Source organism: Talpa occidentalis, unplaced genomic scaffold (genome assembly GCF_014898055.3).
Source record: "Talpa occidentalis isolate TD23 unplaced genomic scaffold, MPIMG_talOcc4v2.1, whole genome shotgun sequence".
NCBI classification, from domain to species: Eukaryota; Metazoa; Chordata; class Mammalia; order Eulipotyphla; family Talpidae; genus Talpa; species Talpa occidentalis.
The window spans coordinates 82,147,731-82,172,455 of NW_026555331.1; the positions used below are offsets into that span (position 1 = coordinate 82,147,731).

At 38.2% G+C, this 24,725-nt stretch overlaps 1 protein-coding gene across 1 annotated transcript in view; it reads left to right on the forward strand.

Annotated features, from left to right (window-relative positions):
- The window catches only part of CDK14 (cyclin dependent kinase 14), a 520,730-nt gene that overhangs the window by 124,625 nt on the left and 371,380 nt on the right, over positions 1-24,725 (forward strand). Inside the window, exon 3 of the mRNA XM_054692320.1 lies at positions 23,038-23,283. Within this exon, the coding sequence (XP_054548295.1) occupies positions 23,038-23,283 (246 nt within the window). The remainder of the gene's footprint in view (positions 1-23,037; positions 23,284-24,725) is intronic.

The window sequence follows — 24,725 nt, forward strand, 5'->3', positions numbered from 1 at the left end:
TCCTTTGGGTAAATACCTAGGAGTGGAATTGCTGGATCATATGGAAGCTCTATGTTTAGTAGGTCCAGAAATCTCCACACAGCTCTCCATAGTGGTTGGACCAGTTTGCACACCTACCAACAGTGCAGAAGAGTTCCTTTTTCTCCACACCCTCGCCAACATTTGTTGTTGCTAGTTTTTTTAATATGTGCCATTCTCACTGGTGTGAGATGGTATCTCATGGTAGTTTTGATTTGCATTTCCCTGATTACAAGTGATGTTGAACATTTTTTCATATGTCTGTTGGCCATTTGCATTTCCTCTTCAGAGAAGTTTCTTTTTAGCTCTTCTGCCCATTTTTTGACTGGATTATTTTCTTTGTTGTTGCTGAGTCTCATCAGCTCTTTGCAGATTTTTGTGATCAGTCCTTTATCATTAGTGTTGTGTGCAAAAATGTTCTCCCAGTTGGTGGGGTTTCTCTTTGTTTTTGTTATTGTCTCTTTTGCTGTGCAGAAGCTCTTTAATTTGATGTAGTCCCAGCTGTTTATCTTTGCCTTCACTATCACTGCTTTGGGTGATGTGTCTCAAGGAATCAATTTTTCTCTACCTGCTGGAATGACCCAAAAAGATGTCACTTCTAGTGTTGATGTTGGTCAGTTTACTTTCCTAGCTTTTCCTTATATCCACTGAAATGATGTTTTTTCAAAATACATTTTGTTTCTTTTTCTTTGAAGATAGACTTTTTATTTAAACTTTTACTAATGTTCTTCTATGGGATGTTTTCAGATACATCTCAGTGTATCTGAATACATTGAGATGTATCTGAAAATCTATTAAAAATTTCTTTTTTCCTCAAGTTTCAGATATTTATTAATCAGTATAAATGTGAACACAGTGTATCAACATGATTTCATGAATTTGGGGGAGAAGTGTTTCCTGGTTAAATGGAAAATTATGTGGATGGTTTCTGGAAGGCCTTCATCTTAAGCTGTTTTATAATAAAGTATTTTAGTTAGAAGTCTGGACTGTCTTTCTTCACTTTGCTGTCATCTATACTCACGGAGTAGAACTTGTGTTGATCATTGGAACCCAGTTTGCTCTAGGGCCCTGGGTTATTCTTTCTGTCCCAACTGACATGTGGATAGAATAAAGCCAGAGGTATGATATACAGTGCTGATCTAGTACCTCTGGCCCCAATAAATACAAAGGGTGATCAAATGTGGATGCTTCTTGGCCTGACTAAGGATCTGGTGGAGCACGGTTTGGGGAGAGGCCTTGGGTTGGGAAGTAGAAGAGATTTTCTTTTTTTTTTCTTTTTTTAAGATTTATTTATTTATGCATACAAGAACTGGGGTTACAGGCCAGAGATGCAGGGGGTGAGAGGATTCACCAGGGACAGAGTAGGGATCAGAACCGGCAGATTGACCAAAGTACACTGCTGAGGGGAGCAGCCGGCAAGTCAGGAGAGGTCTGCTGCACCATGTGGGTTGCTCCCTGGCCGGCCTGAAGATCGAACTTGTGCTGCAGAGGCTGTGTATTGCTTCATAGTGTGGTGCTTAACACCTTGCGCCACCAGGGAGGCCCAGAGTAGATTTTCTTAATAGCAGTAGATTTTGAATCCCTAGTGATATAAACATGATTACTTTCCTGCAACTTTGTCTTCTAGCCCCATCTTTACTTTGTTCACTTGCCAAATTTGTTGTATAGTGGTATATACTTGTGAACACTATTTTTTCCACTACATTCTTCCCACACTTTCTTTGAGCTCTCCATCCATTTCCACACTACAGGAGTCCAAACAATCTGTTTGAGCTACTGTTATCTGTAACCCTATCCTAACAGCTGAATGCTGTTCTAGGGGTTAGAGAAACATAGGAAAACAAATGAGTAGAAGACCATGCTCTTGCACAGTTTACATTCTAGTGGGGACAGAGGACAAACAAATAAATAAGTAAATTAGATAGGGAAACACAAACAGTGCAATGTGATAGGGGAGGGAGGAGCAAGAACAGAACTATAGGAGCTGATTCCTGAGATCTGCCTAATGAGAAGGAGCTGACTGGAGAAGAACAGTTTAGGCAGATGGGGAAGCAGACGAGGGTTCCTGAGGTAGGGATCAGCTCTGTGGAAAAGAGAAGCAGAAACCTAGTATGGTGAGTGTTGTTTGTGCCCAGCTTAGATTTGCTTGGTAAGTAGATTCCTAGGCTAAACGCAAAGCCTTTCTCTCCAGCCTCAGTCGGTGATGACTGCCCAGGGGTACACAGGCCTAGCCTCTTGCTTCAGTGGAACAGCTGTTGGGTGGTTCCTTCTGAGGCCATGTTCCCCCTTGCTTTTCCCTATGGTCCTTGTCCTGCCTCCTCACTCTTATCTGAAAACAAGTCCTCTGTAACTTAGGTAACTTAGAAATCCTGACCCAGCTCTATATCTAGGAAACGCTTACCTAAGACACATAATTGAACTTTTGACCTTTTTTTATTTGGATTCCAGAGCCTTATTCAGCTGCCTACGCAACACGTCCATTTTAGATGTCCTTGGATATCCCAAAGATAACTAAACCACAGTGTGTAAAAAGTTGGATTTGTAATAAATTCTCCTCTGTCTTCAGCTTTTTATCTTGTCTTCACTCTTTTACTTTATGATTCTTCCTGTCATCTGATTTTACTAGGAATTCAGAATTGGTCTTGAATTTTCCCTTTCCATTAGATCACATGTCCAGTCACTTAACAAGTAACTCAGACTGAATGTCCCTTACCTCCTTTGTCTGTCCACCTCCATTTTCTTTGCTTTAGTTCAAGCCATTGTCTGAAGTAGTGTGTCAGCCCCCCCAGTGGCCTCCCTTTCTACCCTCTCTTATTCTCCCAATCCATTTTCTACATTATGGATTTGTAAGCACATGAGTAAGGACTACACAAGAACCCTAGGCTGTTAAGGAGTGCACACTCTAAAGAGATTCAATCATCTGTATGGCAAAGAAAGTAGATTTTTATTTTTTAAACGATGTATTTTTATTTATGCATACAGGAACTGGGGTGTAAGCCAGAGGTGCAGGTGGGGGTGGGTGAGAGTATTCACCTGAGACAGATTGGGGAGCAGAACAAGCAAATCTACTGAAATACACTGCTGAGGGGAGCAGCAGGCCAGACAGAGGAGGTCTGCTGCGCCATGAGGGTCAGCAACCTGGCTGGGGATTGAATTCATGCTGCAGTAGCTGGCAATAGCATGATAGCACTGAGACTTTAATCTCTGTGCCACCAGGGAGGCCTGAAAGTAGATTTTTAATATGAAAGATTTTTAATAGAATTGGTGTGGGTAAAAAGAGAGAAAGAAGGATGGATTTACTATAAAGCTCGAAAAAAAGTATTAAGTTGGGTACAAATAATGTTGCTAGAGACTCAGAAAAGACTTCCCAGAGAAGGAAGCATGAAGTTGAGGCTTTTAGACACCTCTCTTGCCCCCACACATGGGCAAATGCCCAGGCAAAGAGGCTCTGCCTGAAGTGGGCTGCTGGGTCCCAATGGCTTGCCACAAATCTAAGGTACCTTCTGACAAAGAGCCATAAGAAAGGTGTTGGGCAGATCCCAAAGATCTGGGCCAGGAAAGACTCAAAATACAGATTATACCATGTCAAGATAAAAGCTGTCATTGTCTCTGCCAAAGACGACAAGTAACATCTCCATGTATCTCTCCCAAGTGTGTCTATATGTCTCTCTTCCATATGTTTCCTTCCTTGTATCTCCTTTCATCAGAATCACGGTGCAAGTTGAAGCCAGAAAAGCAAGAGAGCAAGAGCACATAATGTGTTTAGTTAACTGCACCCCTAGTTTGCAGTGTCACCCCCTCCCCCCATTCAGGAGGTCAGGTTCACGGCATGCTGGAAATTATAATCTGTGGTGCCTGAGATCTCTTCATCATGGAGATGGGAGTGGAGTTCATTCAGGACATCATTCATGGGCTCAGAGTTTGCTCTTAGTTACTGTTCTAACAAATCCATTGTAAAATGAAAAATTCCATGCGGCCACTCTTTGGTTTATCGTTCTTTGGTACTGTCCTATTGGAATAAATGATTTCATCTAGAATAACATTCTTAACTTCTTAGTATGTCTTAGAGGCCCTGATATGCTCTTCTGTTTGCCCACCTTTATGACAGCTGTTCCAGCTGCCATCACTATGTATACTGCGCGGTGGTGTCCTCAGACAGCTCGTTACAGACTTCTCAGTCATTCAGCCTTAAAATTCTATCCTGATGGGACACATGTTTGTCCTTTCCTGGGCAGTGTCTAGAAGCCTCAACTTTATGCTTCCTCCTCTGGGAAGTCTTTTCTGAGTCTCTAGCAACATTATTTATACCCAACTTAATGCTTTCAAAACACACATTTCAGTGTATTGCGGTCACTTGTTTTATTTCAGACCACTCACTGGGTCCCTTGAAGGCAAAGAACATGGCACATTGCTGGGGTATATCAGTACATGTTCATTGAATGAATAAATGAAAGAATAAGGGAAAAAAATTACTGTATTGTTTGTTTCTTTTGTACAGGCCAGCTTATGAACACAAACTCTCTACCTGCCCGTCAGCCAATACTAAAGAAAAAAAAAATAGGAACTACTTAGATGATGTGACTAAAGACAACACTCTCAACTTGGACTTGCTTTTAGGGAACAATGAATGATAGGGTGGGGGAGATTATCTAAGTCCTAAAATATGGAATTGGGGAAGTCTTTACATCTTTTAAGTATTTGCTTAATATTTACTAAATGCCTTAGCATTGTACTTTGGACTATGGGGGAATACTACAAGATACTGTTGATGCAGCTGATTGCTCAAGGGACTTATCATGGGAAAATGCTAATAATATATGAGAGTTTTCTAAAGTAGCATATGATTAAATCTTAAATAATTCAAATGAGAAGTGCTGTTGGTTCTGAAAAAGAAGTCTTTGGTTTTCAGGTCTAGTCTCTCAGCCGGGAACGGATCCCAGGCTGTAGTGGCAGCACTGAGCTTCAGCCGCTAGACCACCATGGCTTGGTGTCTCAGGAACTTCACTGACACTCAGGCAAGCAAGCAAGAAGAGGAAGATTTGTTTAGAGAAAGAAAAAATGTTTTCTGAGGAGAAAAGGGGCAAAAATAAAGTGGGACTCCCAGACCTGTGGAACCAGGCCAGGGAAGGACAAGGAAGCATAAGTGGAATTGTGCCTCAGGGAATATAGACCTTCATTCCCTAATTATTCTAAAGCTACACCAGTCTCCTTGTGATTAGTTAATTCCCGGTGGTTTCACTCACTGCCTAAATGTCTCTATGCACAGAACTAAGTCTCTGTGTCCCAGCCTTTATCTTTTTTCTTTCTTGTCCTTGTCCAGGAATGTCCTGTTGCCCCTAGTCCTGGGAAGTTTGATTAGTCCCCTTTGGAATTTGTTGCCCTTATCTCTGGAGCCTTCCTTAACTCTACTGAAGTCCCTATACTGCCCTTGAAGCTGCCTAATTATCCCTAACTTGCCCTAGGACTCAGTGGGTTGGAGAGATGAACAATAACAAAACTTCAGAATCTTAAAACACTTGAAGTCCATGCAAGAAGAAATGACACTCATATATAATTTGATAGTATTTGGACATTAAGGAGATATCTCTCTCTCCTGGCTTTGGTGGAGAAGGAAGTACACAATATTTGTGTTTGAAGAACTTTTTCTAAGATTTTTTGAATGAGCTTTTGTGTAGTAGAATAAAACTTGAGTATCTTCACAATGCTATTTAAAATGACAAAGGTGAATATGGTTTGCAAATGGTGAGGGGGAGAAGAAGATTTATTTAAAGCAAATAGGATGTGAAGGGAAAATGATTTTCCCTAAGCTTTCTGAATATAAAAGGCACTTAGTCCCTGGGAACTAGGGGACATTGGCCACTTACCTTTTGACATGCTAGTTACCTCCACACATACCTTTGATTCTTAATTAAGTGAATGTCTGTGAGGTCAGATTTCATGGCTAACTTAAAAAAGGTTTCTTGCCTAAGGTGTTTCACAGTTGCACCCTCATGTCTTAATCTAATTTATAGCCTTTTGTAAAGCTTGTTTTCTGAGGATGGAAATAATTTAAACAAGGATGAATTGTAGATCAAGCACTCCCCTGTAGGGGTCGCTATGAGAGTAGCAATTTGGCATTCTTCCTTTGCCACCCAGCTCTGTGTGGCATGACTTGGCACAATTAGCCCAAGGATTGTGATACCTGGTTTGTTGGCATTTTACTTTTGAGAGTAGTATGAACTGTAAACCCACCAAGAATTCTGCAGGCTCATAAATATGTAGTCTGTCACTTTAGTTCTGTAAATACTGCCTCTGTGCATTTTGTTGCACCGCTATTTTAGAGTTAGTATTATAGCTGATTTGTATATGACAAATATGTGCACATAGACACATTAAACCGTTTTATTGGTTTTTGCAGCGTGAATGATGGTAGCCTAAACTTGGCCTTCTATAGGACCTCAGATTATTGTTTAATGGGGCTGTCACTCAGGACACTTAACTGGCTTCCTTCAGTGCTTTTAAAAAATTGAATTGAGCATGATGAGGTGCATCCCCTTGATTAAATGTTTTTCCTCCTATGCAATCACCATTAGCTGTTTGGCTTCTATTCTGTATTCTTTTGAAGCAGCCCTGCATTACAAATCAATATCTTTCTGAAGAGACAGTGTGTTGTGAATTGCCTGGACAGCATATGCACGGTTACTTTGGCTGCAATGCTGCTGCAGAGCCCGGTTACTCTGCCTTCCTGGGAACTCCACAGGCAAGTCCATCGTGTTTAGAGAAAAAAAAAATTAGATATTTCTGGGCAAAAAATTAAACTGTTAAAGCTATTGATGCTGAATGTTAGCATGTCCTTTGTGTTCCTGTGAACCATTTTTGGTCTTATTCCACTGAGATTAGCTTCTCTGAGGTGATTTCTGGTTGTTTTTTTTTTTTTTTTTTTTGCTTCTGCTTCCCCCTTTCTTGGTTGTAGTACGGCCGTACCATTTCAGCTTGCTAGTGCAGAAAGATGTGAATTCAGTTGCTGTATGAGGCTGGCCTGGTGCAAACAGATTGCTAGAGACATGTTAAAGAGTTCCAGGTGAATCGAGCCTGAGGGAGACAACAGTAAAACGGTAAGAGAGAGCATGCTTAAAATTAGAGCAAGGGTTTTAATTTGGAGCATCACGGCAAGTCTGAATCCTGACTCACTCATTTACAACTTGAAAAGGATTCATTTTATGCATGTCATTTTACTCATCCTCTTGTATTTAACTGCCAAAAACATCACAAATTGATCTAGGGGGTATTTAAATTAGGGATCTGACAGGAGGTTACTCATGGGAGAGTCTCCTGAGGCTCCCGAGGCTACTGCTTGTAGTTTGTAAACACCAGTAGCAGTGATAAGATGAGGAAAATGTTTAGAGACTATGCTTCTTTGCTGTAGCTGAATCTTATTTCTTCTGAAACTCATCTTACTAATGAGATCTAACAGAGTGTTTTTGCCTGGCTATGCTTGGCTGACTGCCCTCTGAGTCAAACCACTGAAGGACGGGCGACTACTTTTCTTCATTTGGGCAAACTGATGTCCATGAATTAGCTGGATTGGATTTGAGTGGAATAAACATCTCTAGTATATTAGGGAATCTGGGGCTTGCTGCTACTCATCCCACCCCCTTCCCTTCTGGAGCTCAGAAATGCACCTGCTTTAAGTGTGTGCTGCCTAGCAGAGGTCAGTGTGCTGGTATTTTGCGTCATTACACCTGTAGTGGTTATGCTTTCACGTATGGAAGTGATAGTCCTTCATGCAGTTATGCTTGAGGTGCTGGCTCTAATAGTTGTCTGTTAGCATTTTGGATGCTAATGGAGAACCTCTGCAAACAGGAAGGACCGGGGCAGCAGTCTAGCTACTCCAAAATGATGCTTACCTGCTTCTGGAGAAGTATGCAGTTGAGGGATAGAAACATAAACCTTTATCTCTACAAAGGTTGAGCTCCTATTTCCTTTGTTAATTGGCATGGAGTTTTGGGGTGGGGGCTATTGAAGTTGAAGGACATGTTTTAATATTGTTCATAGTGAGACTACTACAACATGGTCCTGGTGAATTTATAAAGGTCCATCTATTATTTAGGTGCTGAAAGTCAGCATTTGGTTTTATGCTTTAAAAATATTCTACTTATGCATAGTTGAACTCATTAAATCATACAAAATGTATAGTTGAGAAATTCATCAGTAACTTGTTGTGGCATGCTGGCCATGAGTCAGTTGTGTATAATTTTATAATTATATATTTTTAAGAAAGGACACCAGATTACTTGAGAGGCTAAGTGAGAAAAATATTGATAATATGTTAGGGTTCTCCATAATTTTTCGGGGGGGGAATCCTTAAAAGTATTTTTTTCATGGGAGGGGACCTATAATACTTCTGTATTCTCTCAACTATTTATTAAAAAGGTTGAACATTGATTTTTTTGAAACGAGTATTTGGATTTCCTTCCACAGAGAGTTCACATTTCTTTTATTTTGACTATTATTTCCTAAAAAGTCAAGATGGACTCTATGTTGTTTTTCCTGTATTTCAGTTGTTCTTTAAAAAAAAAAAAAAAAAGCCTTTTTTTTTTCTATTTAGAATATGATATGTTTGCTGTTTCTTTTCTGGGAGAGATGTGTGTTTTCTCTCTCTCTCTCTCTCTCTCTCTCTATATATATATATATATATATATGTATATATGTATGTATGTGTGTGTGAGTGTGTGTTGTGTATATATTTATACCTTTACTTTGTATGCACTGAGGTTTTTCATCCTTTGACAGAGCAATTGTACATTTGCAAAAGTATGCAATTTTTAGAAAGGAGAAGCAATATGACATTGATTTTACAATCATATAATTTTTATTTCACATTTCACAAACATTTATTAGTCATCTACTATGTGTAAGACATTACAAGACATGTTGTAAAGGAAATGGAGATGAAATAGATACACTCCCTTCCCTGAAGCAGCTTCATAGAATTGGCATTTTTTTCTCAGGAATATGCTCCATTATACTTTATCATAGATGAGAATTTTCCTTTTATTAATTAATTTATTAAATATATATGGAGTCTCTACTGTAACAGTAAGAAAAACAGATTGGTTCCCTGGCCTCATGGAACTTACAATCTCTTCAAAAAAATTCAAGGAGAAATTTTTGAGCAGTTGCCTTCATTTTGGGTAATTGTGAAGCAGGTTCTATATGTTTTGATTTTTCTCTAATGTGGTATAAAATACACAGAACATGACATTATTTTAATCATTTTAAAGTATACAGTCCATTTTGCATTAGGTGCATTCATGTTTTACAGCCATCACTGCTATCCATGCCACAATTTTTTCACTTTACTGTTAAGCAGAAACTTTACCTCTTAATAACTACCCATTTTCCATTCCCTAGCCCTTGGTAATTTCTGTTCTACTTTGTGCGTATAGTAAATTACCTATTCTAGATACCTGATATATCAAGTGCAATCATATGGTATTTGTTCTTTTGTATCTTACTTATGTCTCTTGGCATGTTTTTAAGGTTATAGAATGTTATCCCTTAATGATTTCACTAAATCAAATTCCCATGTGGACACCAGAATAGATAATTTAGAGACACTAAAAATGAGCGACTGTGGGGAGGAGGTGAGGAATGAGGAATAGAAATGCACTGAGAGAAAGATCTATGGGTATATTTGGATCCTTTTTATGACCTATACTGGGCTACTTAGATTTTCATGTCATTTTTTTCGCTGATAGAGAGCAACAGCCAGCTGAAACATTAAATGCTTTTGTCATCATTAACATTTAAATGTCACCCACTTTGCTTCTAGTCCCTTACTCTAACTATATAAGCAAAGGCTGAATATGTTGAGGTTCTCTTTAAGAATCGAGACTCTTAGAACTGGCAGGTACTTCAGCAGTTGTGTTATCTAATTGGCTCATCATCATTTATCCAGCCAGCAGGAGTGTGTGAGACTTTAATTAGTTTTCTGATGTCCACTGCCAGCCTTCTTTCACTTTACACTGATGTTTTCCATGGATACTCAGCCTGAGAACTCCTGTTATCCTCTGAGTTAGAGAGGAATGAGAGATGGTATAAGCTTGATGCCACATTAAACATTTTTCCATTGGGAAAAGTTAAGCGTGGCTTCGTCAGTATAGCTTTATCTTTCTCAAATTTCTCCACGATACTGCTTCTCTTTAGTCCAGATGGTTTTTCTCATAAAGGATTCTTTTTAGAAAGTCAAAGTAAAACCCCCAGAGCTCTACATTTCTCTCCCATGGACAGACTTGATGATTCTTAGACTGCATCATTCAGCAGTTTCTCTTTATGCCTTTAATGTTCTACCTAGGAGACAAACATTTATGGAAGAGGAAGATTCAGTATGGCAGCATCTAATATCTGAGTCATTCCATCCTCTCAATCATTTTTTTCCTTTTTAATCTTACTACTTTCTGCCCCCTAACTACTTTGTAGTCCAGGCTTGACTTTTGATATGAGACTGATTCAGAATCCTTAGACAGAAACTTGTCAAATTTGGGTGGTGGAAGTGGGGTAGAGGCAGGGAGGATGGGTCAGGAAACCTTAAATCACAGAATAGTTACTTTGCTTAGTTTAAAAAATGCTTTTCTTTCCATCAGGAGAAGAGAAAATGAGGAAAGTATTGTAGATCAGGTCTATCCTTTTATTTCCTTTGGGACATATAAGGAAGACAACTTGGTAGTCAAGAGCTTGGGTTTTGTAGTCAGATCTTGTAATAAATCTTGTCACCTTTGCTTACTCTATGAGTCCCCTTGGATGTGTTACTTAGTTCTTGTGTGCCTTAATGTAATCATCTGCAAGTTCAGGATAATAATATTACCCCATTGGGTTGTTGTAGAGGTTAATTTTGAAACCACTTATGCATTTTCCTAGTAACTCTATATAATAAGAGCCCAATAAAAGCCACCACCATCATTATTGTCATTATCATCCAGAAATTCTTAACTTCCACCTCTCTTTTCCATCTGCTCGCATTATTTCTTACCCAAGATCTTTCTCCAGTTTGTTTGATTCTTGAGTAAATACGAAATTTTTTTTAATGCTACTGAGTTTGAGGAAAATGCTACAGAATGCTCCAGTGTTCTATATGTCTTCCTCTTCTGCCCAATTGAAACAACCTTTTGACTCAGTGACTTATTCCTCAGCTAAAGGAGATCTCACTAAAAATACAAAGATGACAGTGAAATGCTTCCGGAAAGGCCGGGGTTTGTTTTCAGGTGGCAGACAAGCAGCGGGGTGTGTGTACCCCACTGCTTTGCTCTATTCATCTTGGATATCTCAGTTAGGATTCACTATTGACTTTTCTCAGTCACAGGAAAGGTTTAAAGAACCAGTCCTCATGAAATCAGTTAGGAGTATATTATTAATGGATTGCTGTCCCATTTATTATTGCTGAAATTTTAGCTCTTTACAGCAGATGGACCAATCATTAAAGCTACATTGAAAGACACTTCTGTTTTGCCCCCAAAGGTTCATTGTTCCCTGTGTTTCTCTTTATAAGCTCTATGTGGCTAGTGACCCATATATGATTCTCTGAAAATTTTAAGAGCTTCAAAAGTCAATCGTATTTTGAGTGATGCCCTATATTTTCTGAATTCTTTGGTGCAGTCTGTTTCTAGATTTATCTTATTTGAATAAAAACATTAACCTTTGAAACTTTGTGGCATCACTCTTGACATAATCACTAAATTATTATCCATGCATTAATAATGCATTTTTTATTAAAAAGATGGTTATTGTAGGTAAAGAGGTATAAGTTGTATTTATTTATGTAGTCATCTGTTTCAGAGTAAGAAGATAGCACATGATTCCATTTCTCCTTCAGGGAAGGAATTTAAAAATATTTATAATCTTCATTGTTGAATGTTGCTCATATGGTTACCAGGGGAAAGAAATTCAGGTACTAATGGATCAGTCAGTAGCTCCAGTAGTGTCTCTTTTCAGTTTCCATTTTTAATGTTCTTGTGCCTTCTGGATGCTTTATCTTTCATGAGGGAGAGGAATAATGAGCTACAGATATTTGAAAGGTATAAACACAAAGGAAAGACTAGCTTGCATTAGTACAAAGAAGCTATGGGTGGTGCAGTGAAACTCAGAAACAACAGAATTCAGAATGCACCTGGGACTGTTTGTATGACCTTAGAGACAAATGACAGCTTCTCTGGTCCTTGGGATGTGAAAAAACTCCCACAGACACTAGGCTTGTGTGTCTGGATGAAAGAGGCCTGAACCATTTTACTGGTTTCAATTGTCTATGCCTCTGAGTTCAGCCTGATTGGTTTATCAGTCTGAGTGCTTCTGACATGATAGACATTTTTAAATTGTTGTGGTTAGTATTATTCAGTTGCCTTTTCAAGTTATTTCACACCTCTGCCTGGTGTGGGGTCCTTTGAAAATGCTTTCTGGTTCCCCCTTTTTAGGTCGGACCCAACACAAAACCTAATAAAAGCTATATTTAAATCTGTAAACTCTATGAAAGAGAAAAGTTCCTATGTGTAGAATCAGACTGTCTCTTTTCTAGAATAGGAATTCTAAGGGAGTAGTGTCTTGATGAATAACCTAATTAGCCATGCGGTGTGAGCTACTTCCTGTAGCCTGGTTCTTCTGTTTCATGGAGAATGAGTCTTCGTCTTCCCAGCTGTGGCAGTGGGAATTTTGTAGGTTGGAATAGGCTTTTGCTTTGTGAAGTCTCAACAAGCCAATCCTTTGCTGTGTGTGTGATTCTCATTTCATGTGCTCACTCTGAGCCCTCTGGCAATAAATGGGAGGCGAGATAGATGGCCATTCCAGTATTTCACCTCCAACATTGTCTTCACATCTGGCTATATTATATTGAGCACCATGCTCCCGACTGTCTTTATTCCATGATGGGGTTTTAATCAGCATATGCTTATGGATATCAAGTAGGTGGCAGAAAATTTTCTTCTTTATCCCCTTGACCTTTAATTTTTTTTTTTTACATTTAGTAAGATTTTAGTGGAAACAGTGACTGAATGATGTTTCACCCAGATTGCCACAGAATCACCATGTCCTTACTTGTGTGAGTAGGAGTTCATGTCTTTTGTCCAATCTGGGGTAGGAAGTGTTCAGTTATGCCATGCAGGCAAAGTGCTTTTTTCTTCAGGGAAGATTTGTTTTAGGATAAGTGATACTTTTCACAAGTATAAATTCCTTCTAAAATTTCATTTGTGGATCCTAAAGTGACTTCCTTTTAATTTTTTTTTTCAAAGCTACCAAATAAACTGCGGTAACTAAACAGCAAATTAATAATTTGCTCTAGAACAATTTTGTGTGTGTGTGTGTTTTTTAATAGACAGGGTCGCCAATGGCAACCTGTATTAGAAACACATAAATCCTTAATTTTCTATGCAGGAAGTAATGTCACATATGCTGTTATAACACACATATATTCTCCTTTCTCTTCTTCTTTAGGCAATTTCATTGCATCTTTTTAATTCATGAATATATTGGTGTACCCAATATAAATATATTGAGAGTATCTTATTGGAAAAGTTTATTTCAGAGTTATAAAATTATATTACTTTCTTATATTAATTTCCTGAAATTCCTATGATTTTTTTGTGGGAAGCTTGAGCAAAAAATATTACCCAGGGAATATTCAAATGGTTGCCACTCAGATCACCTCCAAAACCTTGGCCTTTTTCACAATCTCAGTCCCTGATATGACCATAGCTGTAGAATCTGGCATTCCCTCATTTAAAACAGTGCACCTCAGACCTACCTTCCCTGCCACCTGCAAACCTCCTGGGGATCTTGTTAAAGATGCAAGTTCTAACTCAGTGAGACTGGGGGATGGGGAGGGTTCTGCCATGCCAGAAATTGCCAGTGTTGCTGGTCTACAAGCAGCAAGGGGTGAGAAAATATTCCAGATGCAATCTTGATCCCTAAAGATAACTACATTCAGAAAAATCTATATAGCCCACAACTAATAACAGTGATGGTATTTCTACCCTTACTCTGAGTATTCATTAAATTTTATGTTAAACTTACCATTATGATTTGGGTGAAATAAAAGAATCTAGAGATCAGTAAATATATGCATTTTTGTCTGTGAGCCTTGAAGTAAAGCTCTGTCTCTTATCCAAATCAAATATATAATTATAACAGAAGAGAAATCAACTAAATAAAGTCATTTTAACCCCATATATTCTAGTTTAAACTACTGGGAATACCACCCATATATTTCCTAATAGAATTAGCAAAAACAATTATCAAGCCTCTTGGTGTAAGCATTGAAACACAGTAAAGGTTGAAAGTCACTGAAGCTCCATCAAAGGATGTAATGTCCTCAAGAGTTCTTCATTCAGCTATGTCTGTTAGCCAGTGGATTCAGGATTCCAATGAAATTAGGTCAGATCTTAAAGAATCCAGTCAGTAGATAAATAAGCATTTTTAAATTAAATCACAATTGACTTTGAATTCTGGTGAGTGAGAACTACTGGTGAAAATCTTTTCATTGACAAGAAAGATCCCTACTCAGAAGGTGTCTCATGTGAATATAGTTTCTTAGTACTACCTTTTTTAATGGCTTCATTTTACAGATGAGAAGACTGAGACCTGAAAGCTTAAGTGGCTTGTTCTAAGTCACTTAGTTCTGACTTATGTGGGCAGCACATTTGCCTATATATTAATTAATGTTTTGAAAGTGATTTTAAGGAAGATCTTGATTCTGATAAAATAGAGCTGTAAGTAAAAATACACTCATGCAAATGTCCTGCTATATACATATCTATCTTTGTTCATGTAGCCATTCACACTGCCACCTGTACATAAAACCACATGTGTGCACACATACACACAGGTTTAAGTTAGAGATGAAGGCAACTATCACGGGTTATGATTCCCCAACCCCAGTATTATGCCTGCCTATCCCCTAATAGCTGAAATTCCTTTTACAAGGGATGGCGCTTTTTATTTTATTGTGTTTAAGTTCAGATGATTCTAAGAGAGACGATACTCTGATATAAGTGTTCAAAAACACTGTGACTGATGATACACTTTTTATTGAGAGCAAGCAGATTTTGAAAAAGACACTGAGTAGGAGAAGCTATCAGGCCCCCACAGGATAGCACACAAGGGGAAAAACAAGTATTAGAGGTCAAGTGTCAAGACTTTTGCTTATTTTACTTTTGCTTTAGACTGTAGTAGATGTTCTTTTCATGAATGTCAAAGGATTGTGACTTAGCTACTGTTGAGGGCTGATGCATATTCACTATGGGTCATCTTAGAGTCTTTTGAATCAATTTGTTTTCTAGTATCTGCCCTTACAAAGAGTGTGAAGAAATAGGGAAGATCACACTCTGAGCTCAGTAAAATGCTGATCACCAGAAAATGGTTAATTCAAAGGGACAATTTTCAGGCCGAATGAATTCACTTGAAATGAATGCTAGCCTTAACTGAATTAAGTTGTCCTCTTTCCTGTCTGTTGCTGTGAGTTTGGTAGACAGTTGTCTGGATTTCGCAAAGGCCCAAGCAAAAATGTTAGGTCATACTGTGATCTTTGGCTCCTCCAAGACTTCGAATTTCTAGCAATTTTTACTGAGTTTTGAGTCTTTTTACAGACTCCTGTTGATAATGAATGGACCAAAATAATTGATTCAGATGAGCACGCAAATATGTGGGTGCATCTCTAACCTTGCTTGAAATTCTAGATTCTGTTGAATTTACTGTAAATAAAAAAGAACAGAAGTTTATTTTGGTATTTGTGATGATTTCTTCTGTTTTCAAGTACCATGAGACATCCCTGCTTATGTGAGTTTTGTCACTTTGGTTTCTAAATGGAACAAGGAAGTGTGAAAAAATGCAGTCACAAAGAAAACCTATCTTAATTCCCATTAGTATTGCAATGTCTCTTATTTTCAGATGGTCCTGATAGCACAGCTATCAAACTGTGATTGGCTCTGGGCAACGGTACTAAGGATGTTTCCTTCTGATCCTGTGAGAAAATGGCTTTTAACCTGTGAAAGGCCCTTATTTTCTCTGAGTTAGTGAAACAAACAAACACTTACTAGACCTTTCAAGCTGAGATTTGAAGGAAAAAGTGGTCTTGGGGGCAACTGGATGAATAGAAAACATAATTTTTGCCCTTTGGAGGAGACAGTCGGGTCATAGAGATGACCAGTATCACAACAGAAGTAATTCTAATGTGTGGTATGCAAAATATTGGAGCAGACAAAATGCACAATCACTGAAGTGAATCCTTTCATTTTTGGAAGGAGAACATAAAATTTTTAATTCGCAGATGATATACCATATATAGAAAATCCTAAAGACCACACACACACAAACACACAGACACAGACACACACAGACACACACACACACGAACTATGAGAAACAATATCTGAATTTCGTAGTGTCAGGAGACAAGATCAACATACAAAATCAGTTACATTTCTACACATGAAGTGAATTCTTAATGAAGGATTAGTCTGAGTGGGTGAGGTGTAGTCAGTAAGGGGTTCTCAGCAAAATAATTTTTGAGATGAATCTTGTAGTGGGTCCATGGCTTGGTGTGGGAGAAAAGCTGTGCAATGGTGAGTGCATTTGTATAGGACAGTGAAAGCTGGAGGCGTCTTCTGTGCCTAGAATATCCATAGCTTGTGGCCTCTAGACTTCGCCAAGTGACCACATCTTTAGAAAAGAAAACAAACACACATATGTAGCTAATGAATATAACTTTGAAAACCCATTTGTTTTAGTCTATTTGAACATTAATTACTACTTAAATTCTTTAAATTTCGAATACTAATTTAGCAGGACTTTTTTTCAGGTACTGTAAACAAAGAAACATTCATAAATATGATTATTTCAAATTATATTACTACATGTATATCTCCTTTTAAAACACCAACACCATGGGCTTAGTTTTATTATTATTTCCATATTCTTTTTATAACTTTTGATAATTATAAATTTTCTTCTTTAGATTACTTCTAGGAGTTTCAATAATAATAACTTTTGAATCTTCTTGGGGTTGTGTAATCTTTACAAATTCACAAGTAAAACAGTGTCTTCTCAAAATAGTATTATAGGACCCAAGTTGTTGATTGTGGATTGCTTTATTCAGAGTAAATCAGGTCTGAGTCACTGGTTAGGAGCTGAGTTTCCTTTTTAAGGGTTTAATTTCACTAGTTATTAGAACTTAACTTATATTCTTCACCCCCAACCCCCAAGTCTTCCCTATCTTCCCTATTGGTTTCACCTAGGTTTTCTTTGCTGCCTGATGTATCCCTACCAGATGTATCTGTTGTAAAGTGGTGTTTAGGCAATGTCACATACCCTGAAGTCTGTTGTGGTGTTATATTGACATGGCCTGTTATTACCGGGACACCCCGTGCTTCTTCTGCACTTGTGCTGCTCAGACCTTCTCTTCATGGGTCCTGATCAGTCTTTCCTGTTCTTTTCCAGCCTGACTTCTTACTCATCGTTTCATGTGTTAAAAACATCCGTATCATATCCAGTGGTATTCATCTTTCGTTTATAACTGCCATTTGCCCATTCTATTAACTCTTCTCTCTTGAAATTATACTAAACTGACAGTCTTTCAATAACTCAACCTGTTTCATTTAGCCATAATTTTATTTTCACTTTGATCTTCAAATACTTAATCATACTTTGGCTACTCAGAGCCTCTTTAAGTCAGATACCTTTGTAATTCTAGCATCGTCATTAATAATTCTAGCATTTTTGAAAGGATGCTAGTTTCCCAGCAACAGCTGGATATTTCACAGCTGTTTATCCTTCCTGCTCTGTGAACTGGAATCAAGTTAACTTCCAAGGATTCTTCTTTTCTCATAGTGGAGAGTGGGAACATAGACCAAAATCTGAGTTCTAGTGGTTCGCATAAAGTTAGTGGTGGATCTAAGGGCTACTATTTGGTCATTGTAAAAATCTGCCTATTTTGAGGTTTATGAGTTCCCACTGATTTTTTTCCAATTTGACTTACATGTCTATTCCCTAGTTTTCTGGTAGCATGAGGTTAAATATGTCACTAACATTTACTACTACTGCACCAAGACCATAAATTTTGTTACAGGAAGAATGACAGATTCTATTTGACAAGGAGAAATGCTTATTTAGATTGGTGACGGTTGATGGAAGGATTCAAATGAAGACTTGGGCACTGGAGAGTTACACTAGTGCTATATAATCTGCTTTCTAGAACCCTCTCTTTCATTGTTTGGACTCCAATCTGCTCACTCTTCTCCAAGTACCGTAGGAGCTGCCAGAGATTGCAACTCTAGGCAGAAAGAGCATATTCTTACTTCACCTTGCCCATGTCCTTCTCTCAAGTACACCCTTCCCTCTTCTCTCTGGGGTCTGCCTGGCAAGCTCATGAGAGAAGACTAATTCCTCATGCCTTTATGAAAGGCCTGGATTCAACTATCTGATGTGCTCATGGTTAACAGAAAGGGTCAGATCACATTTAAGTTGTTTGTCCCAAATATTGGAAACTTGAAACTTTTCTGGGACAGCCACTTTGCCCTAGGTGGAAAACTCAAGTATAGATTACTTTCCTGGATGAAGATGGGTACCCAAAGCCGGTGCTGACACTGGTATTATTCACACAAAGTCCAGGAGAAGTAGAGACCAGCATGAATTGTGTATAAACTTAATTATGTGGAGAACTTATTTGTGGCCTTTATAATGCTGATGGGGTTTCATCATGTAGAAAATTCTGAATGTCTGATTATTGATTGATAGTAACCCTAAGAATCATCTCCTGTTTGCTCCTGGATCCGATACAAGGTATCAAATTCAGTAAGTGGTATCTGCAACATGTTCCTAAGAACATCCTGCTCAAATATCAAAGTGCTTCCAGCGATTTCAGCAACATGAATATATTCGTTTTCTATTGTTGTGTAAGGCATCAGCACAAACTCACTAACTTATTCTCTCACAGCTTCTGTAGGTTGAAGTGCAGCATAGCATAGTTGGTTTCTCTAGCAAGGTCCAAATGGACTGAAATCAAGGTATTGGCCTTGACATGGTTCTCATCTGGGGCTTGGGATTCTCTTATAAACCATCTAGTTGCTAATAGAACTCAATTTTTTGTGCACCATGTGGGACCATTATCCCATTTTCCTGCTAGTTGTCAGCTCTTGAAGACATTCCCCATGCAGTTCTGTGCCTTGTGGATACATATTGGTTTACAGCATGAGGTGTTTGCCTCCTTCCAAGCTAGCCACTCTTGGTCTTCTGCAACTATCTGAAAAAACTATCTGCTTTTAAAGGGCTCTCCTGATTAGGTCACATGTAACCATCCAGGGTTAAGTGGGATTGCCATATCACATAACATAGTCATGGGAGTTGATACCTCATTATACGCACACATAGGGGAGGGGTCATGCAAAAGTGTGGGACATTGGTTGTCCTCTTAAATTCTGCATATTTCAGTAGTTTGTAGTTTAAGGAATTCTTTTGTTGATAGTGTTTTGTGAACATACATGTATATTATTTTTACATCAGACTGCTGTTATTTTTTTATTCTAGTTTTTGAATAACAAGTATTTCAGAGCTTCAGTCCCTTTCAGCAAGGAGACTCCTTGCTTGAATGAAACTTCTTAAATCTGATTTATTAATTCAGACCCTTATTGAGCTTTATTGAGGCACTGAGTCGAGGCACTAAAGGAAAGGGTGCAATAATATAGACAGCATCCTTGCCTCATAGAATTGGATAAGGAGATATTGAATCTGCCTGGAAAATTTGGTACTCTGCAAACCACTGTGGGATATTCATATATATTTTTAAAATATCATGTGAACTAGGGACTAACTAGCAAGAAATGTTCATGGCAATAAGTAAAATCGCAACCATAGACCTGTTTCCAGACAAGCATACTGTTTTGTTTTTTTTTAAACTTTTTTTTTAAAAGATTTATTTATTTATACAAGCACTGGGTACAGTCAGAGATGCGGGAGGGTGAGAGAATTCACCAGAGCCAGAGCGGGGAACAGAACTGGCAGACTGACTAAACACACTGTTGAGGGGAGCAGCGGGCAAGGCAGGAGAGGTCTGCCACGCCATATGGGACCCTCGCCGGGGGCCGGGAATTCAACTGGCACTGCAAAGGCCGCTGGCAGCTTTTCAACCCAGTGCTCAACCGCTGCACCACGAGGGGAGGCCCACAAGCATACTGTTTCTAAGAAGTTGGTTTTATGCCAATGATTGTTTTGTACTTGTGTTTTGCTATTTCCTTGTAGATGAAAAAGATGATGAAGATGAAGAGCTTGTGGATGTTTGTGGGAAATCTTTGAAATTAAGAAGTTTTTGTTGAAGTACATTTCTCTCTTCAAAGTTAGAACAAGGCTGCAACTATCATGTTTAAAAGAGAGAATGCTTTAGAGAAACTGGCTTTCCACATGTGCAGTTTGCACTGACTTATAATAAACACGTGTCTGGGCCTCCCTGGTGGTACAGGGGTTAAAGTCAGCACTATCAAGCTATACCCAGACACTGCAGCATGAGTTCAATCCCCGGCAAGGGAGCTAACCCACATGGTCCAGTAGACCTCTCCTGTCTCACCCACTGCTCCCCTCAGCAGTGGATTTCAGTAGATTTGCCTGTTCTGCTCCCCCCTCTGTCTCTGGTGAGTGCTCTCAACCCCGTACCTCTGGCCTGCACTCCAGTTCTTATATGCATAAATAAATACAAATAAAAAATCTTAAAAAAAATTAACAATTGCCCCATACTGTGATCAGTTAAATTAGAGACTACCTCATGAGAACATATTATTGTAAGGCACAAGGAAGCAAGGCATAGTCATCTGTCACTTGATGATAGAGGTTTTTTTTTTTAAGATTTATTTATTTATGCATGCAAGAACTGGGGTACAGGCCAGAGATATGGGGGGGTGAGAGGATTCACCAGAGATGGAGTGGGGAGCAGAACAGGCAGACTGACTGAAATACACTGCTGAGGGGAGCAGCGGGTGAGTCAGGTGAGGTCTGCTGCACCATGTATGTCACCTCCCTGGCTAGCTGGGGAATCGAAGTTACGCTGCAGTGGCTGCGCACAGCTTCATAGGTTACGTCTTAACCCCTTGCGCCGCCAGCAAGGCCCCAATAGAGGTATGTTTTGAGAAATGTGTTGTTAGTTTCATCCTTGTGTAAGCAGCATAGAGTGCACTTACATAATGTAGATGGCTTAGCCCGCAACTCACCTAGGTCATTTATGGGGCCACTATTGTAAATGTGGTCCGCTTTTGACTGAGGCACAGTGATGTGACACTAGATCCTGTAACAGTTTCACTTACTTAACTTGTATAGACTCAGAGATTTATCAGTCTGTTTGGGTATAAAATACCTGTGCTTCCTAAAATAAGCAGTCTTAGTTTGCCAGAATTGGTAGCACAAAGTTGAGCAAATGGAAGGTTTATATGAATTTCTATAATTTCATGAACTCTTGTTAAGAATTAAGTTCATTTTTTAGCTTTGATGGGTCCTTATTGCTCTTCTTTTCTCTGCTGACATGTCCAAATGACATTTGTCATTTAGTATTTACTGTTTGTTTTTTTTTTTTTTTTTTTCAGATTTATTTATTTATGCATACAAGAACTAGGGCACAGGCCAGAGGTGTCAGTGGTCAGAGGATTCACCAGAGACTGAGTGGGGAACAGAACAGGCAGATTGACTGAAGTACATTGTTGAGGGGAGCAGCGGGCGAGACAAAAGAGGTCTGCTGTGCCATGTGTGTTGCTCCTTGGCCAGGGATCGAACTCGTGCTGCAGAGGCTGTGGACAGCTTCATAGGTTGCGTCTTAACCCCTTGTGCCACCAGGGAGGCCCTACTGTGTTTTTTTTTTTTTTTTTTAAGCTGTGGCTATAGGGTGTATATGTGCTACAAAGTTATACTCCATAATAATTTTTTCTCCATATTGTTACAAACCTTTTTTCCCCATATAGGTCCTTTGAAATACAGGAGAAAAAGTCTAATTTACTAAGATAACTCAAAGACCTTTAATAAAAAAAAAATAGAATGCATGCTAAATGGGATGTAGGTTAGCTCCCTATTCTCCTTGGCAAAACTAAGCAATGTTTCTGTGGGGATTATGCTTCTTGGTGTTACAGACAGGCTAGAGGCCATAAAATCATTAAATAAAGCCAACAAAGTCTCCAGAGTATAGGGAGAGCCAAAGAGTTAGAATTTAATGTGGAAAACAAGGAGGAAAAGAGAGACTGAAATAAAATCAGATAGTGGGACAGGCACTGTAGTAAAAGGAAAGTGGGGAAATTGGGAAGGAGCTAGGGGTCTAGTGGGGTAACATTAAAAAAAATCCTGAAATGACTGTATTCAATATATTTCTTTTTGTATTGGTTTTTTTTTTAAATTTTATTGTAAAAATTTGTTTTCAGTTTTTCACCATCTCTAACTATTAATTAGCCATTTTATATGCTCCATTCCAGTTTGGAGAGGAAATCAAGTTGAGGGCAGATTTTCTTTCCTTCTTGCTTTCTTGCACTCACTCTCTCTCTCTCTCTCCCTCCTCATACATATATATATTATTAAACTTTTGAAGAACATAATGTTCTTTTCCTGAGGCCTTTGTTAGCTGTTTTTGATGACCCATCAGTTAAAATGCCTGTTTAATTTAACTCAACTGTTGTTTTATTTTTTTAAGGCAATTTATCCAACTTCTTAAACATTCAGAATAATCCCACTTGCAGTGAGGTGGTAAGACCTGTGACAGATTTCAAAAACCACCTTAGGGCACTAGCAGTCTAGGCTTCAAGTTTTCCATTTTAGGGGCAGCATTTTTAGTGTTAGCCCTAAACAAGTATAAATATAATGGTTGTGAGAATTTTGCATATTTTGATAGAAGCTGTTGTAGCTTTTAGAAGGTGTCCTTTTGGAATATTTCCTGAAATTGAAATTGGCAGGTTTTCTAGAATAAGAAATCAGTATCTTTTGTGATTTTAAAATTTCAGTGGAAAGTTCTGACTTTCATTTCATTTCTTTTTTTCTTCCCAGATATGTGTCACAAAGATGTCTACACGGAACTGCCAGGGAATGGACTCAGTGATGAAACCCCTGGACACAATTCCTGAGGATAAAAAAGTCAGGGTTCAGAGGACACAGAGCACTTTTGACCCATTTGAGAAACCAACTAATCAAGTAAAGAGGGTGCATTCTGAGAACAATGCTTGTATTAATTTTAAGACCTCCTCCACAGGCAAAGAGTCCCCTAAAGTTAGGCGGCACTCGAGTCCCAGCTCGGTAAGTGCAAGTCTTCTTGTTTATCAGTGGGTAAACATAAAGAATATTCCTCTTATAACAGTAGCATGCTGTGCTGGATGACAGCAGGTGGCTTTATCAGTGCATTATTATGGATTTTCTCCCAGGGTGGTTTAATGTTGAGAGAGTGAAGAGAGAAGAGAGAGGAAAGAGAGTAGCTATACAGACTATTCTTAAGCACCCAGCCAGCTAATGAGAAATGTCTCAATTAGTATTGGAAAAATCATAATTTTTTCTGGTTGTTTTTCATTAGAGGACTATATAATTAAAAATCCTTTGGCATTTCAAATCCTTGGAGAGGATATTGAACTGAGTTTGGGGTGGTAAGAATAGTTTTGCATTTGGCAAATTCACAGTGAATTTCATTTCAAAATAAAGAATTCATTCAGTTGTCTTATTTCAGTGTAAATATTTTAAAATTTAAAAGCAAGATATTAAAATTGATCTTCTAAAAGAGAAATCCTATTCTTTATAATGAAATTTTCTAAACTCAAACTAATTGAAAGTCAATTCTTGCTTTTTGACCTAAGGAGATTAAAGTTTTGAGGTGATTGTTGATTTTTGACAATAAACTCATGTTTCCAAGACAGTCCTTCATTTAGCATTGTTAAAAAAATAACCATATGATCTTTGAAATAAAACATTTTTCACATTTAACCTATACTTAGGGCCTTTTGCCATAGATACTCAGAGAATTTAAGAGGTAAGAGAAGAAAACTAAGAGCACTTTGAATGTGTCATCTTGCTTAGAAATATTCCATTTCATAAATATTAAATATTAAATTTCATGAGGGCCAAGGTAGAGCAAGACCTGTAACCTTGCTAAAAGAGTTTTGATTTTTCAATTTAATTAAACTGTTTGACACAGCACAGATCTTGTTTCACATTCTGTGTTAATTAAGCTGAGATAAATATTATTAATGCAGTATTTGTGAGGAGATTTGGTTGTCAGATTTTCTCTGAACTGGCCCCTATAATCTTATCTATGATTATGAGGTAAGGTCTATCTAGATCACAGATTTATTACTAACTTTTCAGAGAACTTTTAGATTCAGTAGTATTTAGAAGAAATGAAAGGAGTTGTTGAAACTGATTAAGCCTATCTTATGAAAAGAGAATTATACATATTTTTACTGTATAGTTAATCTTAATGTTAATATATAGTCAACCTATAAATAACATAGAAATTTCCATTTCAGGTATTGCAATGAGGCAAAGTAATACTGAAAAACTATTTGCTGTTTTTCTGACATTTAAATTTAAGCAGTCATCCTGCATTTTATCTGCAATATAGTTCCAGTCCTCTGGTGTATTATTTCTTTTATTGCTCAAATTAAAGAAATGACTCCTGTCCTTTTGGGTCTTCAACATTTTTGTCTTTTAAGCACTTATTCACCTTTTGGTCCTACAAGATGCCCTTGACA